This window comes from Ranitomeya variabilis, chromosome 3 (genome assembly GCF_051348905.1).
Source record: "Ranitomeya variabilis isolate aRanVar5 chromosome 3, aRanVar5.hap1, whole genome shotgun sequence".
NCBI lineage: Eukaryota > Metazoa > Chordata > Amphibia > Anura > Dendrobatidae > Ranitomeya > Ranitomeya variabilis.
The window spans coordinates 193,012,083-193,032,322 of record NC_135234.1 but is presented as its reverse complement, the minus strand read 5'-3'; the positions used below and the strand labels follow the sequence as shown (position 1 = coordinate 193,032,322).

At 40.7% G+C, this 20,240-nt stretch overlaps 1 protein-coding gene across 3 annotated transcripts in view; it reads right to left on the bottom strand.

Moving 5' to 3' along the window:
* Positions 1-16,321: 16,321 nt before the first annotated feature.
* The window catches only part of MAGI3 (membrane associated guanylate kinase, WW and PDZ domain containing 3), a 341,658-nt gene continuing 337,739 nt past the window's right edge, over positions 16,322-20,240 (bottom strand). For 2 of the 3 annotated variants that reach the window (XM_077294928.1, XM_077294929.1), the window contains exon 21: positions 16,322-18,383. In XM_077294928.1, the coding sequence (XP_077151043.1) occupies positions 16,732-18,383 (1,652 nt within the window). In that variant the 3' untranslated portion in view covers positions 16,322-16,731. Of the gene's footprint in view, positions 18,384-19,299; positions 19,391-20,240 lie in introns of all 3 variants that reach the window. The other variant, XM_077294930.1, reaches the window with a different exon arrangement.

Sequence of the window (20,240 nt, the reverse complement as noted above, 5' to 3'; positions counted from 1 at the left end):
GCTTCTTACGACCCTGTTGGCTATTTGCCATGAAAAGCTTGATTGTTCGGTGATCACGCTTCAAAAGTTTGGCAATTTTAAGACTGCTGCATCCCTCTGCAAGACATCTCACAATTTTGGACTTTTCAAAGCCTGTCAAATCTCTCTTCTGACCCATTTTGCCAAAGGAAAGGAAGTTGCCTAATAATTAAGCACACCTTATATAGGGTTTTGATGTCATTAGACAACACCCCTCCTCATTACAGAGATGCACATCACCTGATTTACTTAATTGGTAGTTGGCTCTCAAGCCTGAACAGCTTGGAGTAGGACAACATGTATAAAAAGTATCATGTGATCAAAATACAACTTGCCTAATAATTCTGCACGCAGTGTAAAATGGAATCTAGTTAGCCCACATTTGTGAACTGCATGACAGTGGACATGCACACTTTACAGCTAATGCGGCCACACCATAGGAGATAGATTCTGGAAACCAAGCCTGATCAGTGAAATTTAAAAAAAAACAAAAACATATTACAACTGTTAATTTTATACAGTTTAAAATATACATACTAGCATAATTAAGTCATTAATAAAAAAAAAATTGGTAGATCCTATTCTGTGACAAGTTACCAAGATAATTGGTTGCGAGTCATGATAAACTTTCCTACATCTGTAGATCTTTATGCAGTAATTCTCACAATCCAGACTAATTGTTGTGGGGCACTTACACAAATTTGAATTAAAATATGATTAAAAAGATAATGGATAATATAGGTAAATGTGCTTAGACAAAGTTTTGCTTGTTGTTAGTCTTTTGCAGCAAGCTCCATTATTGTGCACCACGCTATGTACTCATGTTTTTATGCTTCATGAAAGCAGTTACAAAGAAATCACAAGGCCCCATTGAAAAAGTCATAATTGGGCTCCCCTCCCACTTGCAATGCCGCATCATTGATCATAACATAGTATAATACCTCTCACAGCATGAACAAGCATACAGCTCAGGAAATTGAGAGCAGTGATTAAGACAACTGCTGATGTAGGGTGCCAGGTGACTAGAATTCTACAGGACTGATACCAGGAAAGGAGCTGAGAGTGAGGGGGAGAGAGGTGGGCAGCTAACTGCTTTATATAAATCAATGAGCTGACTAGGATGTTAGGAGCCAACTACTCTTCTGGAATGTAGATACTGTGCACTCCACTGTACTGGTGGTCAAGCTCCATGAAAACTAGCTGTACACTATGGAAGATGAAAGCGCTTATTGCAGGAAAATGACAGTAGATAAAATAAGCATATTTGCAATTGACTTGCTTTTTCTATTTATTTAATGACATGATAATTCCTCTTTTTGTTCACAATGTATTTAATCTACATGTTGCTGAAAATTTCTGCAGAGAAATTGACATGTGTTTTTAAAAATCCACAGCGTGTCATCTTTTTGTGGAATTCAGGCTGAATTTCACCTTTTACAATAAAAATGATGAAGGACTCAATCATTTATGGGTTTTTATTATAAGTCACTTTTATTATTTGTTGACATTTTCTGTGCTAAATATTTCAAAATTGAACACTTGAATCAGGGGTACTGTGCAAAACAAAAATGCTTTTTATTTTTGTCTTTAACCTTTTTGCGACTCTCTACAAAAGGTCACAAGCTACACTAAAATATTGAAAAATTTGCACCAAAAATGTAAGATTGTATGCATGAAATCAATCTAGAATTTTTTAAAAAGTCGTAACTGATGAATCAGCTTAAAACATCTGGGCACACCAAACTTGCGTTGATAAATGAACATAAAATGAAATAAACAGGCAAACACATAAAATGTACTTTTAAAAAACGCTAATTGAAAGAAAAACACCAAAAACTACACAGAAAAAAAGCATAAATGTAGTAATGAATTCAGCGTGAATTCTCAGGCAAATCCGCACAAAATAGTCATGGAAAGTTCTGTATGTAACAGATGTGGATTTTGATGCAGATAAATACTGCAAAGTGTGTACTTATCCTAAGGCTCACCCCTCCTTTTTTTCTCTGAGAGCAGGAATGATTCCACCAGTGTCTGTTATATATAAATATGCTGAAATTTGGCTAAACTTATAATTTATTTGTTTAATCACTCAGTGAGCCAGGATCCATGTATGTAATGAGCTGCGGACAATCCCTGCTGTGTTTTTGAGAGATGTAACCCTATGTCAATCATCAGTTGGGTGGACGGTCAGAGCTTGCATATACTAGAAATATAAGCATTGGGATACACCTCAATCACTGACATTAGATTTTTCATTCTTTCACTCCCATTGTATAAAATCCGGCACCTAGCAATATAGTCTGCCTTTACTAACATTTGTGAAAGAATGTTAGTAATACATTTAACATGTAACATACACTGTTCTACTTATTTACATGCAGATACCTTTTAGGATGTGCCATTTATAATGAACTTGTATGTCTATAATCTGAAATTAAAGAAATTCACAACATTAAATAAAAAATTTAAAGTGACTGTCAGTAAGATTTTTATTTAAAAATATGAATAGAACTCATTAAAATAAGCAACTGTCATGGGTTTACTGTGACAGAGAGGAACCAGAAGATCGCAGCATCTGATTTTTCCTACTCCTGCACTGATTAGAAGCACGTCACCTTCGTATTAAATGTTGTAAATTTGTTTTAGCATTTCAGGGGTTAAACTGCTCTGTTGAGAGCTCCTGCAAGCTTTCCTGCATTAAGGCTCTCAGCTGGGCACTGTTAGCCACTCCCATCTCCTATATAATCTGGGCCCTGGCTAGCAATTATTGTAAGAGTAGCTTTTGCTACATGGCTGGAGGTTGTTGTTGGAGAAGGCGTTTGGTGGATTTATCTAGGACTGTCGCTAGGTATTTAGAGTGTGATAATTTCTCTGTTGTGTATGTGTGTTGGTGACTTGGTGTGGTTGTCCTCAAGGAACATTAGGTTGAAGGTTCCCTCTTTGAAACTTGTTCCCAGGTTCGTCGGTTCCTTTAAGATTATGATGTCATCAATCCCATAACATTCTGCCTTGCCGCCCACTGTTAGGATCCATAGTGTTTCATTGATCTCAGCTCAAAAAATATGTTGCATCCTCTGTACCTTATCTCCTACCGCCATCTCCAGTCATTGTGGATGGAAATTTAGAATTTCAAATAGCCAAGAGTTCATTCTTGTTTAGTTTGTTGGTCGTTTCAGTATCTTGTACACTGGAATGGATATGGTCCTCAAGAGTGGATGTGGGTACCAGCATCTAATGTACATGTGGCCAGACTGATCCGGTCTTTTCATGTGGCACACCCTGATAAACCTAGTTCTGAGATTCCGGAGGTCCCTCGTAGAAAGGAGGTACTGTCACAGGTTTACTGCGACAGAGAGGAGCCAGAAGATCGCAGCGTCCGTTTTCTCCTTCTTCTGCATTGATTAGAACTTTATCTTCCTATTAAATGGTGTAAATTTCAGGGGTCAATCTGCTCAGTGGAGAGCTCCTGGAAGCTTTCCTGCATTAAGATTCTGTTGTGCACTGTTAGCCACTCCCATTTCCTATATAAATGGGGCCCTAGCTAGCACTCATTGTCAGAGGATTGCTTATGCTGCATGGCTTGTGGTGGTTGTTGGAGAAGGCATTTGGTGGATTTATCTGTGACTGTTGCTAGGTTTTGAGTGTGTAATAATTCCCCTTCTTCTGCTTTGGTTTAACCCCATCCTCCACTCTCCGGGGTTTACCTCTGTTGTTTGTGTATATTTGCATGATTGGTACTTTCCTTTATCCCTGTTCATATTACTTTGTTAGTCTGGTTGTTGTATTACGGTAAACTGTCATGGTCTCAATGGCAAGAGAACATAGCATAAGCATATATAGGAACTAGCTCTTGGAAGATGGGAACTGAGCTGACCATGAACTAAACCTAACGCACAACTAGCAGTGGCCGGGTAGCATGCCTACGTTGATTCTAGATGCCCAGCCCAGCCGGAGGACTAAATAAAGCTAGCAGAGGAAAATATTAGTCCTAGCTCACCTCTAGAGAAATACCCCGAAAGGAGACAGAGGCCCCCCACATGTATTGGCGGTGAGTTGAGATGAAATAACAAACGTAGTATGAAAATAGGTTTTAGCAAATTTGAGGTCCACTTACTACATAGCAGAAGACAGAAAGGACACTTTCATGGTCAGCTGAAAACCCTATCAAAAACACCATCCAGAAATTACTTTAAAACTCTGGCATTAACTCATAACACCAGAGTGGCAATTCCCGTTCACAAGAGCTTTCCAGACACAGTAACGAAACTACAGCTGTGAACTGGAACAAAATGCAAAAACAAACATGGACAAGAGTCCAACTTATCTAGTAGTTGTCTAGGAGCAGGAACAAGCACAGAGAGGCTTCTGATAACATTGTTGACCGGCAAGCAACTAACAGAGCAGCAAGGTTATATAGCGACTCCCACATCTTGATGGGAACAGGTGAACAGAGAAGATGAAGACACCAGTTCAATTCCACCAGTAGCCACCGGGGGAGCCCAGAATCCAAATTCACAACAGTACCCCCCCCTCAAGGAGGGGGCACCGAACCCTCACCAGAACCACCAGGGCGATCAGGATGGGCCCTATGAAAGGCACGAACCAGATCGGAGGCATGAACATCAGATGCATTCACCCAAGAATTATCCTCCTGGCCGTATCCCTTCCACTTGACCAGATACTGGAGTCTCCGTCTGGAAACACGAGAGTCCAAGATTTTCTCCACAACGTACTCCAACTCACCCTCAACCAACACCGGAGCAGGAGGCTCAACGGAAGGCACAACCGGTACCTCATACCTGCGCAATAATGACCGATGAAAAACGTTATGAATAGAAAAGGATGCAGGGAGGTCCAAACGGAAGGAAACAGGGTTAAGAATCTCCAATATCTTATACGGGCCGATAAACCGAGGCTTAAACTTAGGAGAAGAGACCCTCATAGGGACAAAACGAGAAGACAACCACACCAAATCCCCAACAGAAAGCCGAGGACCAACACGACGGTGGCGGTTGGCAAAAAGCTGAGTCTTCTCCTGGGACAACCTCAAATTGTCCACCACCTGCCCCCAGATCTGATGCAATCTCTCCACCACAGCATCCACTCCAGGACAATCCGAAGATTCCACCTGACCAGAGGAAAATCGAGGATGAAACCCCGAATTACAGAAAAACGGGGACACCAAAGTGGCAGAGCTGGCCCGATTATTGAGAGCGAACTCCGCCAATGGCAAAAAAGCAACCCAATCATCCTGGTCAGCAGACACAAAACACCTCAGATATGTCTCCAGGGTCTGATTAATCCGCTCGGTCTGGCCATTCGTCTGAGGATGGAAAGCGGACGAAAAAGATAAATCTATGCCCATCCTAGCACAGAATGCCCGCCAAAATCTAGACACGAATTGGGTCCCTCTGTCAGAAACGATATTCTCAGGAATACCATGCAAACGAACAACATTTTGAAAAAACAGAGGAACCAACTCGGAAGAAGAAGGTAACTTGGGCAGAGGAACCAAATGGACCATCTTAGAAAAACGGTCACACACCACCCAGATGACAGACATCTTCTGAGAAACAGGCAGATCTGAAATAAAATCCATCGAGATGTGCGTCCAAGGCCTCTTAGGAATAGGCAAGGGCAACAATAATCCACTAGCCCGAGAACAACAAGGCTTGGCCCGAGCACAAACGTCACAAGACTGCACAAAGCCTCGCACATCTCGTGACAGGGAAGGCCACCAGAAGGACCTTGCCACCAAATCCCTGGTACCAGAAATGCCAGGATGACCTGCCAACGCAGAAGAATGAACCTCAGAGATGACTCTATTGGTCCAATCATCAGGAACAAACAGTTTATCAGGTGGGCAACGATCAGGTCTCTCCGCCTGAAACTCCTGCAAGGCCCGCCGCAGGTCTGGAGAAACGGCTGACAATACCACTCCATCCTTAAGGATACCTGTGGGCTCAGAGTTACCAGGCGAGTCAGGCTCAAAACTCCTAGAAAGGGCATCCGCCTTAACATTCTTAGAACCCGGTAGGTATGACACCACAAAATTAAACCGAGAGAAAAATAATGACCAGCGCGCCTGTCTAGGATTCAGGCGCCTGGCGGTCTCAAGATAAATCAAATTTTTGTGGTCAGTCAATACCACCACCTCATGTCTGGCCCCCTCAAGCCAATGGCGCCACTCCTCAAAAGCCCACTTCATGGCCAAAAGCTCCCGATTCCCAACATCATAATTCCGCTCAGCGGGCGAAAATTTACGGGAAAAGAAGGCCTCATCACGGAGCAGTCAGAACTTTTCTGCGACAACACTGCCCCAGCTCCGATCTCAGAAGCGTCGACCTCAACCTGAAAAGGTAGAGCAACATCAGGCTGACGCAACACAGGGGCAGAGGAAAAACGGCGCTTAAGCTCCCGAAAGGCCTCCACAGCATCAGGGGACCAATCAGCAACATCAGCACCCTTCTTAGTCAAATCGGTCAATGGCTTAGCAATATCCGAAAAACCAGCAATAAATCGACGATAAAAGTTAGCAAAGCCCAAAAATTTCTGAAGACTCTTAAGAGAAGAGGGCTGCGTCCAATCACAAATAGCTTGAACCTTGACAGGATCCATTTCAATGGAAGAGGGGGAAAAAATATATCCCAAAAAGGAAATCCTCTGTACCCCAAAAACACACTTCGAACCCTTCACACACAAAGAATTAGACCGCAAAACCTGAAAAACCCTCCTGACTTGCTGGACATGAGAGTCCCAGTCATCCGAAAAAATCAGAATATCATCCAGATACACAATCATAAATTTATCCAAATAATCGCGAAAAATATCATGCATAAAGGACTGGAAAACTGACGGAGCATTAGAAAGACCAAAAGGCATCACTAAATACTCAAAGTGGCCCTCGGGCGTATTAAATGCGGTTTTCCACTCATCCCCCTGCCTGATTCGCACCAAATTATACGCCCCACGAAGGTCAATCTTAGAGAACCACTTGGCCCCCTTTATGCGAGCAAACAAATCAGTCAGCAACGGCAATGGGTATTGATATTTAACAGTGATTTTATTCAAAAGCCGATAATCAATACATGGTCTCAAAGAGCCGTCTTTTTTTGACACAAAGAAAAAACCGGCTCCTAAGGGAGATGACGATGGACGAATATGTCCCTTTTCCAAGGACTCCTTTATATATTCTCGCATAGCAGCATGTTCAGGCACAGACAGATTAAATAAACGACCCTTTGGGTATTTACTACCCGGGATTAAATCTATGGCACAATCGCACTCTCGGTGCGGAGGTAACGAACCAAGCTTGGATTCTTCAAAGACGTCACGATAGTCAGACAGGAACTCAGGAATTTCAGAGGGAATGGATGATGAAATGGAAACCACAGGTACATCCCCATGAGCCCCCTTACATCCCCAGCTCAACACAGACATAGCTCTCCAGTCGAGGACTGGGTTGTGAGATTGCAGCCAAGGCAATCCTAGCACCAAATCATCATGTAGATTATACAGCACCAGAAAGCGAATAATCTCCTGGTGATCCGGATTAATACGCATAGTTACTTGTGTCCAGCATTGTGGTTTATTATTAGCCAATGGGGTGGAGTCAATCCCCTTCAGAGGAATAGGAGTCTCCAAAGGCTCTAAATCATACCCACAGCGTTTGGCAAAGGACCAATCCATAAGACTCAAAGCGGCGCCAGAGTCGACATAGGCGTCCGTGGTAATAGATGACAAAGAGCAAATCAGGGTCACAGATAGAATAAATTTAGACGGTAAGGTGCAAATGGAAACAGATTTACCAAGCTTTTTAGTGCGCTTAGAGCATGCTGATATAACATGAGTAGAATCACCACAATAGAAACACAACCCATTTTTCCGTCTAAAATTCTGCCGCTCGCTTCGGGACAGAATTCTATCACACTGCATACTCTCTGGCGACTTCTCAGTGGACACCGCCAGATGGTGCACTGGTTTGCGCTCCCGCAAACGCCTATCGATCTTTATAGCCATTGTCATGGACTCATTCAGACCCGTAGGCACAGGGAACCCCACCATAACATCCTTAATGGCATCAGAGAGACCCTCTCTGAAAGTCGCCGCCAGGGCGCACTCATTCCACTGAGTAAGCACAGACCATTTACGGAATCTTTGGCAGTAAATTTCCGCTTCATCTTGCCCCTGAGATAGGGACATCAAAGTTTTTTCTGCCTGAAGCTCCAAATGAGGTTCGTCATAAAGCAACCCCAAGGCCAGAAAAAACGCATCCACATTGAGCAACGCAGGATCCCCTGGTGTCAATGAAAAAGCCCAGTCTTGAGGGTCGCCCCGGAGCAAGGAAATCACAATCCTGACCTGCTGTGCAGGGTCTCCGGCAGAGCGAGATTTCAGAGACAAAAATAATTTGCAATTATTTCGAAAATTCTGAAACCCGGATCTATTCCCCGAGAAAAATTCCGGCAAAGGAATTCTCGGCTCAGATACAGGTGCATGACAAACAAAATCTTGCAAATTTTGTACCTTCGTGGCGAGATTATTCAAACCTGCAGTTACACTCTGAAGATCCATTACAAACAGGTGGACACAGAGCCATTCAAGGGTTAAGAGGAGGTAAGAAGCAGCTAGACAGCAATTAAGGGCTAGGCAGCAAAACTCTGAGGGGAAAAAAAAAAAAAAAATTCCCTTCAACACTTCTTTTTCTCCTGCTTCAGCCCAAACAATTAACACTTTGCGGGCCGGTCAAACTGTCATGGTCTCAATGGCAAGAGAACATAGCATAAGCATATATAGGAACTAGCTCTTGGAAGATGGGAACTGAGCTGACCATGAACTAAACCTAACGCACAACTAGCAGTGGCCGGGTAGCATGCCTACGTTGATTCTAGATGCCCAGCCCAGCCGGAGGACTAAATAAAGCTAGCAGAGGAAAATATTAGTCCTAGCTCACCTCTAGAGAAATACCCCGAAAGGAGACAGAGGCCCCCCACATGTATAGGCGGTGAGTTGAGATGAAATAACAAACGTAGTATGAAAATAGGTTTTAGCAAATTTGAGGTCCACTTACTACATAGCAGAAGACAGAAAGGACACTTTCATGGTCAGCTGAAAACCCTATCAAAAACACCATCCAGAAATTACTTTAAAACTCTGGCATTAACTCATAACACCAGAGTGGCAATTCCCGTTCACAAGAGCTTTCCAGACACAGTAACGAAACTACAGCTGTGAACTGGAACAAAATGCAAAAACAAACATGGACAAGAGTCCAACTTATCTAGTAGTTGTCTAGGAGCAGGAACAAGCACAGAGAGGCTTCTGATAACATTGTTGACCGGCAAGCAACTAACAGAGCAGCAAGGTTATATAGCGACTCCCACATCTTGATGGGAACAGGTGAACAGAGAAGATGAAGACACCAGTTCAATTCCACCAGTAGCCACCGGGGGAGCCCAGAATCCAAATTCACAACAGTAAACTATTACTCCCCTCTTCCCTGGGTGGAGAAAGGGTACAAATTGAGGGCGGATTCAGGAGCTAAGGCAAGGTATGTGGCCCCGGCCTCTTCACCATCAGAAGTAATATGGGGAACAGGGTAAGCTAGGGTGAACCTAGCATTAGGGACAGGGAAGGAGCCCCTGGTCCTGGGACACCCAACAACAGAGTCGTGACAGCAAGTTTGTAATATATCTTATCATAGAAGCCTGCTACTTTCTCCTCCTGGAACTTTCACTCCCAGTTTATGGGTACAATCTGTATCCAGTGAAGACCGGTTTTCCATTACTGACAGTTGGTGCTTTTAAAATTCTATGGAGAGGGGAGGGCGGAGGAGCTAGACAGACATTTTGCTGCAGGTTCTACTGAAAGGACACTTACAGTTCTCCATAGAACTTTATGAGATCTAAATGCATTTCCTATCTCCGTAATGGTGAAATGTGTATTCACTGAAGACAGATTTTACCTGTGAATTGAGAATTTTGAGAATGACTGATAAATCCAGGAGGAGGAAGCAGATTTCTCTGATAACATGTCACAAAGTTTCTTTTTTTCATGTGCACCATGGTTAATGAACAAAAAAAAACAAATGACACTAAGAAGAAAAGATTTACTTAAAGAGTAACAAAATGACAGGTCCCAGATAAACTGCGCTCAAGCACCACAAACGTGCTCATACATTTCCAGCCATTCTCCCTTCTCCTTCTGTTCACATCTTCGCTTTCAGTTCTATTTTTCCTCTTCCCTTATAGATACAGAGAAGCAGAATATGTGGAACAGGATTCAGTTTCATAACATTCTAATGGAAACAGAAATGACCCTGGACTCTAATGTGTCCATGTTGTTTAGTTCATGACCCTTATTCCTATTTATTTCAGCAAAGATGAGCTGCAATGCTAAATACACTCCAGAAACGAGAGATACCTGGAAAACAGTAGCTCCTTTTGATAATCCTGTAGACTGTAGGCCAATATTTGGCATCTTTAGTTATCTTAAGACGGCATGCTGGACTGGGTAATACTCCATGTCTGTGTGCACCTTCCAACCTATCTATAAGGATCTACCAATTAAATTAGTGCAAATTTGATTGATGTTGACTCTTATGAAAACGATACCCAATCATGTTGCAATCAAGATCCCCCCAGGGTCTTTTTGGAAGCACATTTTTTTAAACCATGACCCTAATTTGTCAGTGGATTTGACATATTGATAGTCGGATAGGCCATATCAATGATCGGACAAACAATGGCCAGCTTTAGGAACAGCACAACTAAAAAGGCTCATCCGGCTATCAAAATCAAGGCTTTTTCTTTCCAGTCCTCTAATAGTATAAAACACATTATTCTATTATTTCCAACCTATGATAAAATGTTTCCCTCATGGCAACACAGACATACAAGTTACCCTATCTCTTCTACTGTGCTGTGAAAGGGAATCTGTCACTAGGTTTTTGAATCTAATCTAAAAGCAGCATGATGTAGGGGCAGAGACTCTGATTCCAGTAATGTGTCACATACTGGGCTGCTTGCTGCAGTTTTGATAAAATCACTGATTTATCAGCAGATCTTCCTTAGAGAACTAGTCTACCTGATTCCTCCATATTCATGAGTTCTGTATAACCCCGCCTCTACCACTGATTGGCAGCTTAATGCCTATGCACTGCATACACAGAAAGCAGACCATCAGTGGTTGGGGCAGGATTATACAGAGCTCTGCATTCAGAGAATCAGTAGATATAAAGCAGATAAAACAGTGATTTTATAAAAACTACAGCAAGCAGCCCAGTAAGTGATACATCACTGGAATCAGGGTCTCTGCCCCTACATCATGCGACTCTCAGATGGGGAAGCATAAACCTGGTGACAGATTTCTGTGGAGCCTGATTGTCATCTTTAAAGGGAATGTAATTGAAAAACACTGGTGCAGTCATAATCTTTATTGTCCACTAAGGCAAGAAAAACAAAGGCTGTAATTGGTTTCTTCCTATATGTCTGGATAAATCCTGACTGAGCTGTTACTAAAGACGAATTACACAATTAATTCTTGTCTGAATTGTGTATTATATCCCATTTATAAGAAATAAAGAGGCACAACGGGTGTTCAATTTAATGTTTAGTTAACCTGCTTAGGTTTTTAATAAGAAAAGACAAAGCAATTCAGTGTATTCAGTTTAATGCAAAATAGTTCTTAATTCTGGAGGATGCTGAACACATACAATATAGAATGCATTATTGGAAAATAAAACAAAATTATACAGCAATTTCGTTTTCTTATTTTACAGTGCAAGAACTGAAGGCCATAGTTCTCATATATATATATATATATCCATATAAAAAATAATAACTGCTTTACAGATCTATTCTATACTTTGGAAAGATAAATGTATATATTTATATATATTTATAGGTGCTGTACAGTATATAAACATTTACAACCAGTAAATCTATTCTTGATTTCCGTAATATTTCAAGGCAACTTTACTTATATATTTAAAAATACCAGTCCCTTCGAGAAAGATTTACCTTTTTGAAGAGTATCACAGTATGTTATACAGGACAGAGCAAATCACAGTCATAAAACTGGGTGAAGTCAATCTGGACCATCCCTTTCATGGATAATGGAAACCATTGCCAAAAGAAAGGATCACAATACAGCAACAATCACCAGAACAGAGGTATGTAGACGTCAACTGAAAAACACTTTCCCAGAGCCAGTCCGTTTTATGAAGCCTACAACAGAATAGACTCTTGGCCAGAAATTAGAAACGCTTGTCATTCGGATAGGAGTATATAAAGCTACGTCATGAGTTATTGTATAGGAACATGTATATATACTCTGCTTTTACAAAAATAGATTTGTAGCGTTTCTGTTCCCCAACACTTTTTTCTTGTTATGTCCATTTGATGTAAATAAAGCTTAGAGAGTATCAATTAAAAAAAATCTTTATAATAGATATTTCTGATCTCGTGTACATACTTGGGTAAGAGTAGACAGGCATTTCATGGTGTGATGGAACCAACTGTGCTTCATAATAAGAGTAACCGTCATTTCCATTGTTATTTCTTAAAATCAACATAACATAACAAAAATAAGAAGCTTTGTCATATATTATCTGGGAAATTGGCTTCTTTCTCTTTCTGGATTGATTTTTCACTCTCAATTCAGGGGTAAAATCTGGTAACCCATTAACAACCGATGACTTATATTTACGTCATCGGCTGCGTCCCTGCATTTGATGCGGGCTCTGGCGCTGAGCCCGCATCTTTCCCCGAACTTGATGGCTGATTTAATGGTGCAGAAATTTCTGCATCTATTTGCTCAACGTGTGCACATAGCCTAACAGCCGAGATCCACCAGCAGCTGTTACGCTAGATGCCACTGTTACTGACAGCGGCATTCAACATGCTGGAAGCTCATCACAAGTCCTTCCCATCTGCGCCCCTGTCACGTGATCGCAGGGCGCCGATGGGTTATCGCGACGGCTGGGGGTCTGCAGAAGACCTTTGTGCCTGTCATTCCGATACTCTTGTGAACGTCAGCTTGTGGCCGGCAGTCATAGGGGATTGTGATTTTTGCTATACACAGCAGAGATGAAGCCCTGCCATGTAAAGCACATGGGATCACATGATGGTAGTTTCAAGTCTTGTAAGGGGATTATAGTTATGGGTCTCAGAGAATGGCGACAAACGAAAAAACTTTTTTTCTTACAAACTTGAATTTTTTTTTCCACTACTTAAATAAAAAATAAACTATCAATGTCTGGTATCTGCACACTTGCACTGAACAGGGGAATCATACTGGCAGGTCTGTTTAACCATATAGTGAACATGGCAAATAAAAAACAATTGTTGAATTTCACTTTCTTTTTTTTGCAATTTCACCGCATTTGGATTTTTTTCCAATTTTCAGTAAATTATATGGTAATATCAATGGTGTCGTTCAAAAGTACAACTCGTCCCGCAAAAAGCAAGCCCTCATACGGTTATGTGGATGGAAAAATAAAAAAATGATGGCTCTTGGAAACAGGAAAGGAAAAAATGAAAAATCACTCGGGGGTGAAGGTGATGAATCTGTATTTAGCGACGTTAGAAATGCCCATTCCAGAAATAGATGACAGTTGGAGCTTTCAACATTCTATGGAGGAGGGAGGAGCTATCGGCCGACACGGACATTCTGCTGCAAGTTCTCCTGAAGTGACCGTTACAGTTCTACATAGAACTTTATAAGCATCATCTGCCATCAACTATCTCAGTAATGGGAAAATGTGCATTCACTGAAGACCGATTTTACCCATCAATTGAGAATTTTAATAATGAAAGGTCTGTTTAGAAGAAAGATGTGCATTTTGCTAATAATTGCTGTTATATTACATAGTTTCTTATTTTCATATGTACTATTCACTTATAAGTTATGTTAGGGTCCTTTCACACTGCAGTTGGTCCAGTCAAAACTGACATCTGGACCCTCCGTGCAAAACCGGATTTGGGCATATGCGTTGACGTCAACATGCGCTCTGTCATGCATCATTTTCGGGAGTATACGCCTACTAGGGGTGGACATTCAGACAGTTTACTACATCTGGTAGGCGTATACACCCGAAAAAAATGAACGACAGAGCGGATGTTGACTGTCAGCAACTATAGTCTATGGCTCCATCGGCGCATAGGCCCAAATCATTTTGCGGGGAGTCCATATGAAAGCCATGACGGGACCAACAAACAAGTGCAAAGCACAGTGTGAAAGACTTCTTACAACGTTTCTTATTCTATGAGTCAATCAGATGTCTCCTCGCTTCTACTCTCCCTTGAACTCCTGCTCTACTACGGGAAAACCTGCAGTTGTACCATCCTCCCTGACTATTTACCACTATTAGAGTTTTACATTTAGAGGAATTTTTAGTGATAGAACAGTGTTAAAAACACATTTACAGCGAACTTAGTAGCAGGAAAAGGAAAATGTATGTGCTGATGGAAGGTAAGGAATACAATAAGAGTTCCTAACAAGATAATTACATAAAATAGTTTATGTATTGCTCATTTATATAGATATAATTTACAGAGACAAACTTTTCAATATACTTTTTACTAATTACAGTTTGAAAGAGACCCACCAGAATGACACACTAGTTTACCATTATTGATGGAATGAGTAGCAAATTTACCCTTCTTTATTCCCAGACACCATTTTTTCCCCTTATGGCCACAGTGGTTCTCAGAATCCCCGATGCAGACTGTCCTTGTATAGTCTGAGACACTCTGCCAGCTCTCAGATTGGCCAAGACCACCCATGAGCAACGCTGCCCATCACAAGAACAGGGTGACTGCCTCGGACTATGAAGGCACAGTTTGCATCGAGGATTCTGAGAACCACTGTGGCCACGTTGAAAGAAGAACATCCTAGGAATGAAAAGGAGGACATCGGAGAAAATTCACTAACCATTCTCTCGATAATGCTGAATTTTAATGTCGGACTAGAGGGTCTCTAATGATTTTTGCATACATGAAATAGGTTTTGTAGCTCTGTTTAGATTACAGAGAATCCTTTAGTATAATCCCATGTAACAAACACATGCTGTAGATATGCAGAACTTAATCATGACAGGGTTTCAGCCTCCTCCAATGTATGTTCCCATTTACTGAGAGTAAGCCTACATCAAAAAACTAAAAAAAGAGGCTTATAAGTCATGGAATATAGCTTTTCAACAAGGTTTGGTTAAGCTTTATTTACATGAAACCGGTCATCCCTTTGACATCTGGCTCATTCCTAATGTCCCCACAGAAATACAGTATGGTGGTCATTTAAGACAATACAAGAGGGCAGAGGACAATGGTGATTTTGCTTAGAAAAATTAGGAGAAAAGTTGCTTTAACTCATGTAACTGAAAGGATGATATATGAAATGGAGTTTTTTCGCACTTATTATTAGATATCACCTTGTAGGCAACATCCAACTTTATACTTCCATTGTACAATATATCTGGTCTACACTATGAGGTCTACAAAAATGCTGCACACTAAAGAAAAAACAGGGGCACAACTTGGGTTACCCTATGGTGCAATAATCTTGAACCATAGCACCAAAGCCAAACCTGAAATTATGAGGTGGAATGAAATAGTAATGTTATGTAAAACTGAACTCTTGTGAAAGTAATTCTGCTTTATATACTGCTGGGGCCAATAAATGGCAGATTACAAACATACCATATGTACCGCATGTAGTTGCACTCAACAGTCACAGCATTTCAGTGGTCATTAACCTGTAGTGTCTAAGCTGCAATGTAAAAATACAATATGTCCGGCCCATATCTCTACAATACTGCAGTTCTCAGATTAGGCAGCATAAAAAACATTTTAGTTTCATCCCAATCACACTTTGCTTTTCATAAACTTAAAACGCGCTTTCCTCTCACCAACCAGAATTCATTTACACCAAAAAAAAAAAAATTATTATTTTGCAGACTGATAATTAAAATACATGATGCTCTGTTACCTGCATATATTATTTGTCTTGCACTTTCCCTATCACTCACATTATAGTAAGACTCTGTTAGGCAGATGGATGCAAAATGTAACCCTTCATCTGCCAAATCTGAAGAAACACATATACATTTTAAGCGCTTTCTTAAAAGTAGAAAATTAGTGGCCACAGACGCCACGCTTGTTCTTTACATAAATTTATTTTCCATGTTTTCATGAGGGGTCTTCAAATGTGTGAAGTAGGATAAAGCAAGATTTAAAACCTCTTGTAGATATTTCAAGTGTAAGTATATGTCATGCTGACAAATGTTCTGCCTTTTTTTGTCTGGAACTAACCTGTATGTTGTTCTGTTAACTGTTTGGAAACATGCAACATGCTAATTGGGTATTTGAGCTGAGGCTTTTTGACTTATGTAAGAAACGAGGAGTTAAGTGTAGACTTCACATAGACGTATAAGAAGAGGAGATAAACTGAGCAGGTAGATACACATTGGCACAAGTACTGGAGTTATGATCACACTGGCGCAAAGTTAAATAATCATTGTTCTAGATCTGTACAACACTGTTCTCAACTTTGTATAGCAGCATAAAATCTAAAAAGTGCATCAAGACACCTTCATAAAGTTGTGGGGATCTCAAGCTCCTGAAAGACCACTGGTTGCAAACAAAACCCAAAACGCCTTCCATGCAGTTCAAGTTCTAAAACACATTTGCCGCTCTTGTGGCATGGACTTGCTGTTCATATATTCAAGGTGTTGGCATCTGTGGCTTTATTTGCACTGGGCACTTTCCATGGTCCTGGAGCAATGTGTGTTTTTTTCCCTCCTGTCCTCGAAATTCCTTCATCTTTGGTTTTCTCTGAAGTATCAGCTGCAGGCTTTTTGGGTTGTGGCTCATGAGGAGTGGAAAGCTCTCCATATTGGTTATCCTCGGCTTGTTTAGAAATTAAACTTGGGTCTTGTATATCTTGTTTAACAGTGGAGGCACATTTTTCATTTTTAGTAAGTTCTATCTCCTGCTTTTTTTTCTCAGACTCTGTGATATTTCTAGATCTTTCCTCATTATTTTTACTCCTTTGTTCTGGAGATCTTTTGTCATTCACACCAAAACTTGACCTTTCCTCTCGTCTGGACTTCTCTTGTTTGTCATCTGTCTTTTTGCTGTTTATTGATTGCATTGCTTTACTAAATTGCTCATCTTTATCATCGTTTTTTGATTTATCATGCTTTTGGAGTTTTTCTTCTCTGTCCTCTTTTCGTTGCTTCTCCACGCCCCTATCCTCTCTCCGCTGCTTCTCCTCCCTGTTTTCTTTCCTCTGCTTCTCCTCTCTATCCTCTCTCCGCTGCTTCTCCTCTCTATTCTCTCTCCTCTGCTTCCCCTCCCTATTTTCTTTTCTCAGTTTCTCTTCCCTATCCTCTTTCCACTGCTTCTCCTCTTTCCGCTGCTTCTCCTCCCTATCCTCTTTCCGCTGCTTCTCCTCCCTGTCCTGTTTTCTGTGCTTTTCGTCTCTCTCACCTTTGATGATTTTGTCAACCCTCTCTCTTTCATCTCTGTCTTGTCTCAAGTGTTTTTCACCCACTTTTCTAGGTTGCTCATCCTTTCCCTCTTTCCTTGATTGTGAAAATTTTTCATGTGGCTTTACAGTTTCTTCTCTGTCTTCCCTAATTAATGCTTTTTCTTTCTTTTCTTTAGACTGATCTGCACCTTCAACTTTGGTATTATGTTTCGAAGGTCTATTCTCTTGTTTAGGCAACTTGTCTTCTCTTTCAATGCCACTTCTTTCTTGTTCCTCCTTTTTATAAGCCTTCTTAGGACTGGCAGATCTTCCCCTATGTTTTCTACTACTATCTTTTTTGTAAGTCATAGAGTCAATAACACCTTCTAGGTTCTTAGAATAGGATTTTCTGGGGCTCAGTGACCGTTCTCTGGTTTCTTTTTGTGTTCTTTTAGAATCAGTCTGTCTAGACCCCTGCAGTTTATTGGGATGCTCCTTAGATATTTTGCCATCACTTTTTCTTGGACTCAAAGATCGTCCGCTCTTTGTTCCAATATCTTTTTCAACATCCAGCAGTTTCTTTTTAGTAGAGTTCTTAGGACTCAAAGACCTCTCTCTATGCTCATTTTTCCCTTGAACAGGAGATGACTGCTTTTCTTGCTTCAATGCCTTATTTTCTTGAAGTTCACCACCAGGCAACACGGAGTTGTCTTTAGGCTGCTGTATATCATTTGGCTCAACCATATTCTCCATTTCCTGAACTTCAAAACAATCCCCATCAAGTGCTGGTAAAGAAAAAACTCCAGGAATGGGATCCACATATGACGTTGATGAAAATGCAGAGAGGTCTTCATATATTACATTTGTAGATGAGGGATAAATGTTTTCCAAATCATCTGAAAAGAAAAAAACACAAGATGACAATAATATATTTAGAAATACGATGGATCTATGGGCATTCTATTTCTCCAGTCAAGGGATGAAACATTAGGGACATGAAATGGCTTACATACTGTGCAGGAAATTATTCATGAACATTCTTGTAACTAAACAAAAACATGCATTCATGGATGGAAAACCTCATGACAGTGATCCAAAATGTGACACCAAGTGAAGTAAATGAAGTCTAATGTGCTTTCCAATACATGACACGACTATACACTACGGAACAACAATTACCCATGCCACGCAGCCATATGTGCGATACTTAAAACTGACTTAACAAATGCGGTGGAAGTAATCAAGCATATCTTATGTTAGGCTCTATGTCATGCAGTGTATGGGATGTTATAATCCCTAAATGTCTGGTCCCGTAATACCACATATTACCTGCCGAGACCAAAGTACATGTCAACATACTGCATGCAAGTATGGAGCATTCATATTATTAACTAAGTGACTGAGATGATAAAATGATGGTAGGTCATCAATATATGGTGTAACCATAACCTTAAATGTGCTCTCATGGGTATTCAGTAGACATGCATGTGTTCTCACATACTGTATGCTTTCATAATATAAATGAAAATCCAAATTTTTCCTTTTCTAAAACTATTAAACAACAATACATGGTAATTCTGAATATCCATTTCTCACTGATATATGAAGAATAACATAATGCAAAGCTTGCTACAAGCAATTTATAACCTATTATTTCTTTCAAAGCCGTGTACCCCTGGGGAGTCCACTAAATGCGACTGGTTAATCAGTGCGTGCACATGCATTTCAATAAGCCGCATTTACCGCAGACAATAGATGCCGAGGAGACAGAGAAAGAGGAATATAACTGAATCACAAGACATGCACATTTACCAAGTCTTTAAGGGAAAGACCAAGAAAAGCACGAGAAAGCCTTATTGCTGATCAGGTTTCACGTAGGAGCAGAGGCTGGAAGGAGTCAAACCTGAGGAGAAGGAAAACAAGCCTGGGACTCAATACCAGTATCACCAAAGCATAGCTGCCAAAGTGTACACCAGACAATTATTAGCAATGTGTGATAGGTACAAAGTCCTTGTACTCAGTTTAGATCATCATCTGTGGTAACATCTGCCAACACATTAATGGACGATCATTTTTGCTGCTGCTTTGGTATTTAGAAGCTGCCATCAACAGCCAAAAAGGATACAAAGGAAAAGAAACAGGATTTATAGAATGTTAGCATAAAAATAATCACCATATAAGAGCATTTCTTCTCATTTGTAGAAGGCTTCAAGATATAAAAGCAAACAAAAAAAAAAGAACAAGCAAATACAGGAAGAAGACAACTTACAATGGACCTTAAAACAGCCAAAAACCTTCTCGGGGCAAGTGGAATGACTTATACAGAGACTTATACATACAAGAAATTAGCTGTTGGTCAGCCAATCTTTTCTCCTCGTTTCTTGATTTATGTTGAATGCATCACTATTGAACATGGAACATAGCAATGCTATGGATATTATACAACCCACGCTTGAATAGTACATAGAAGCTTAAGATTCCCCACATAAATTAGATGTTTATTTTATTTATTTTTTATTTTAATTGCAGTAGTCAAGGTGGGAGGTGATGAGGGCATGTACTAGAGTTTTTGCAGATTCTTGGTTGAGGAATGTACTGATCCGGGAAATATTTTTGAATTGGAATCAGCAGGAAGTTGAAAGGGCTTGGATATATGGTATGAAGGAGAGATCAAAGTCAATTATTACCCCGAGGCAGCGAGCTTGTGGGACTTGGGAGAGTGAGCAGCCATTTACTTTAATGGATAGGTCTGT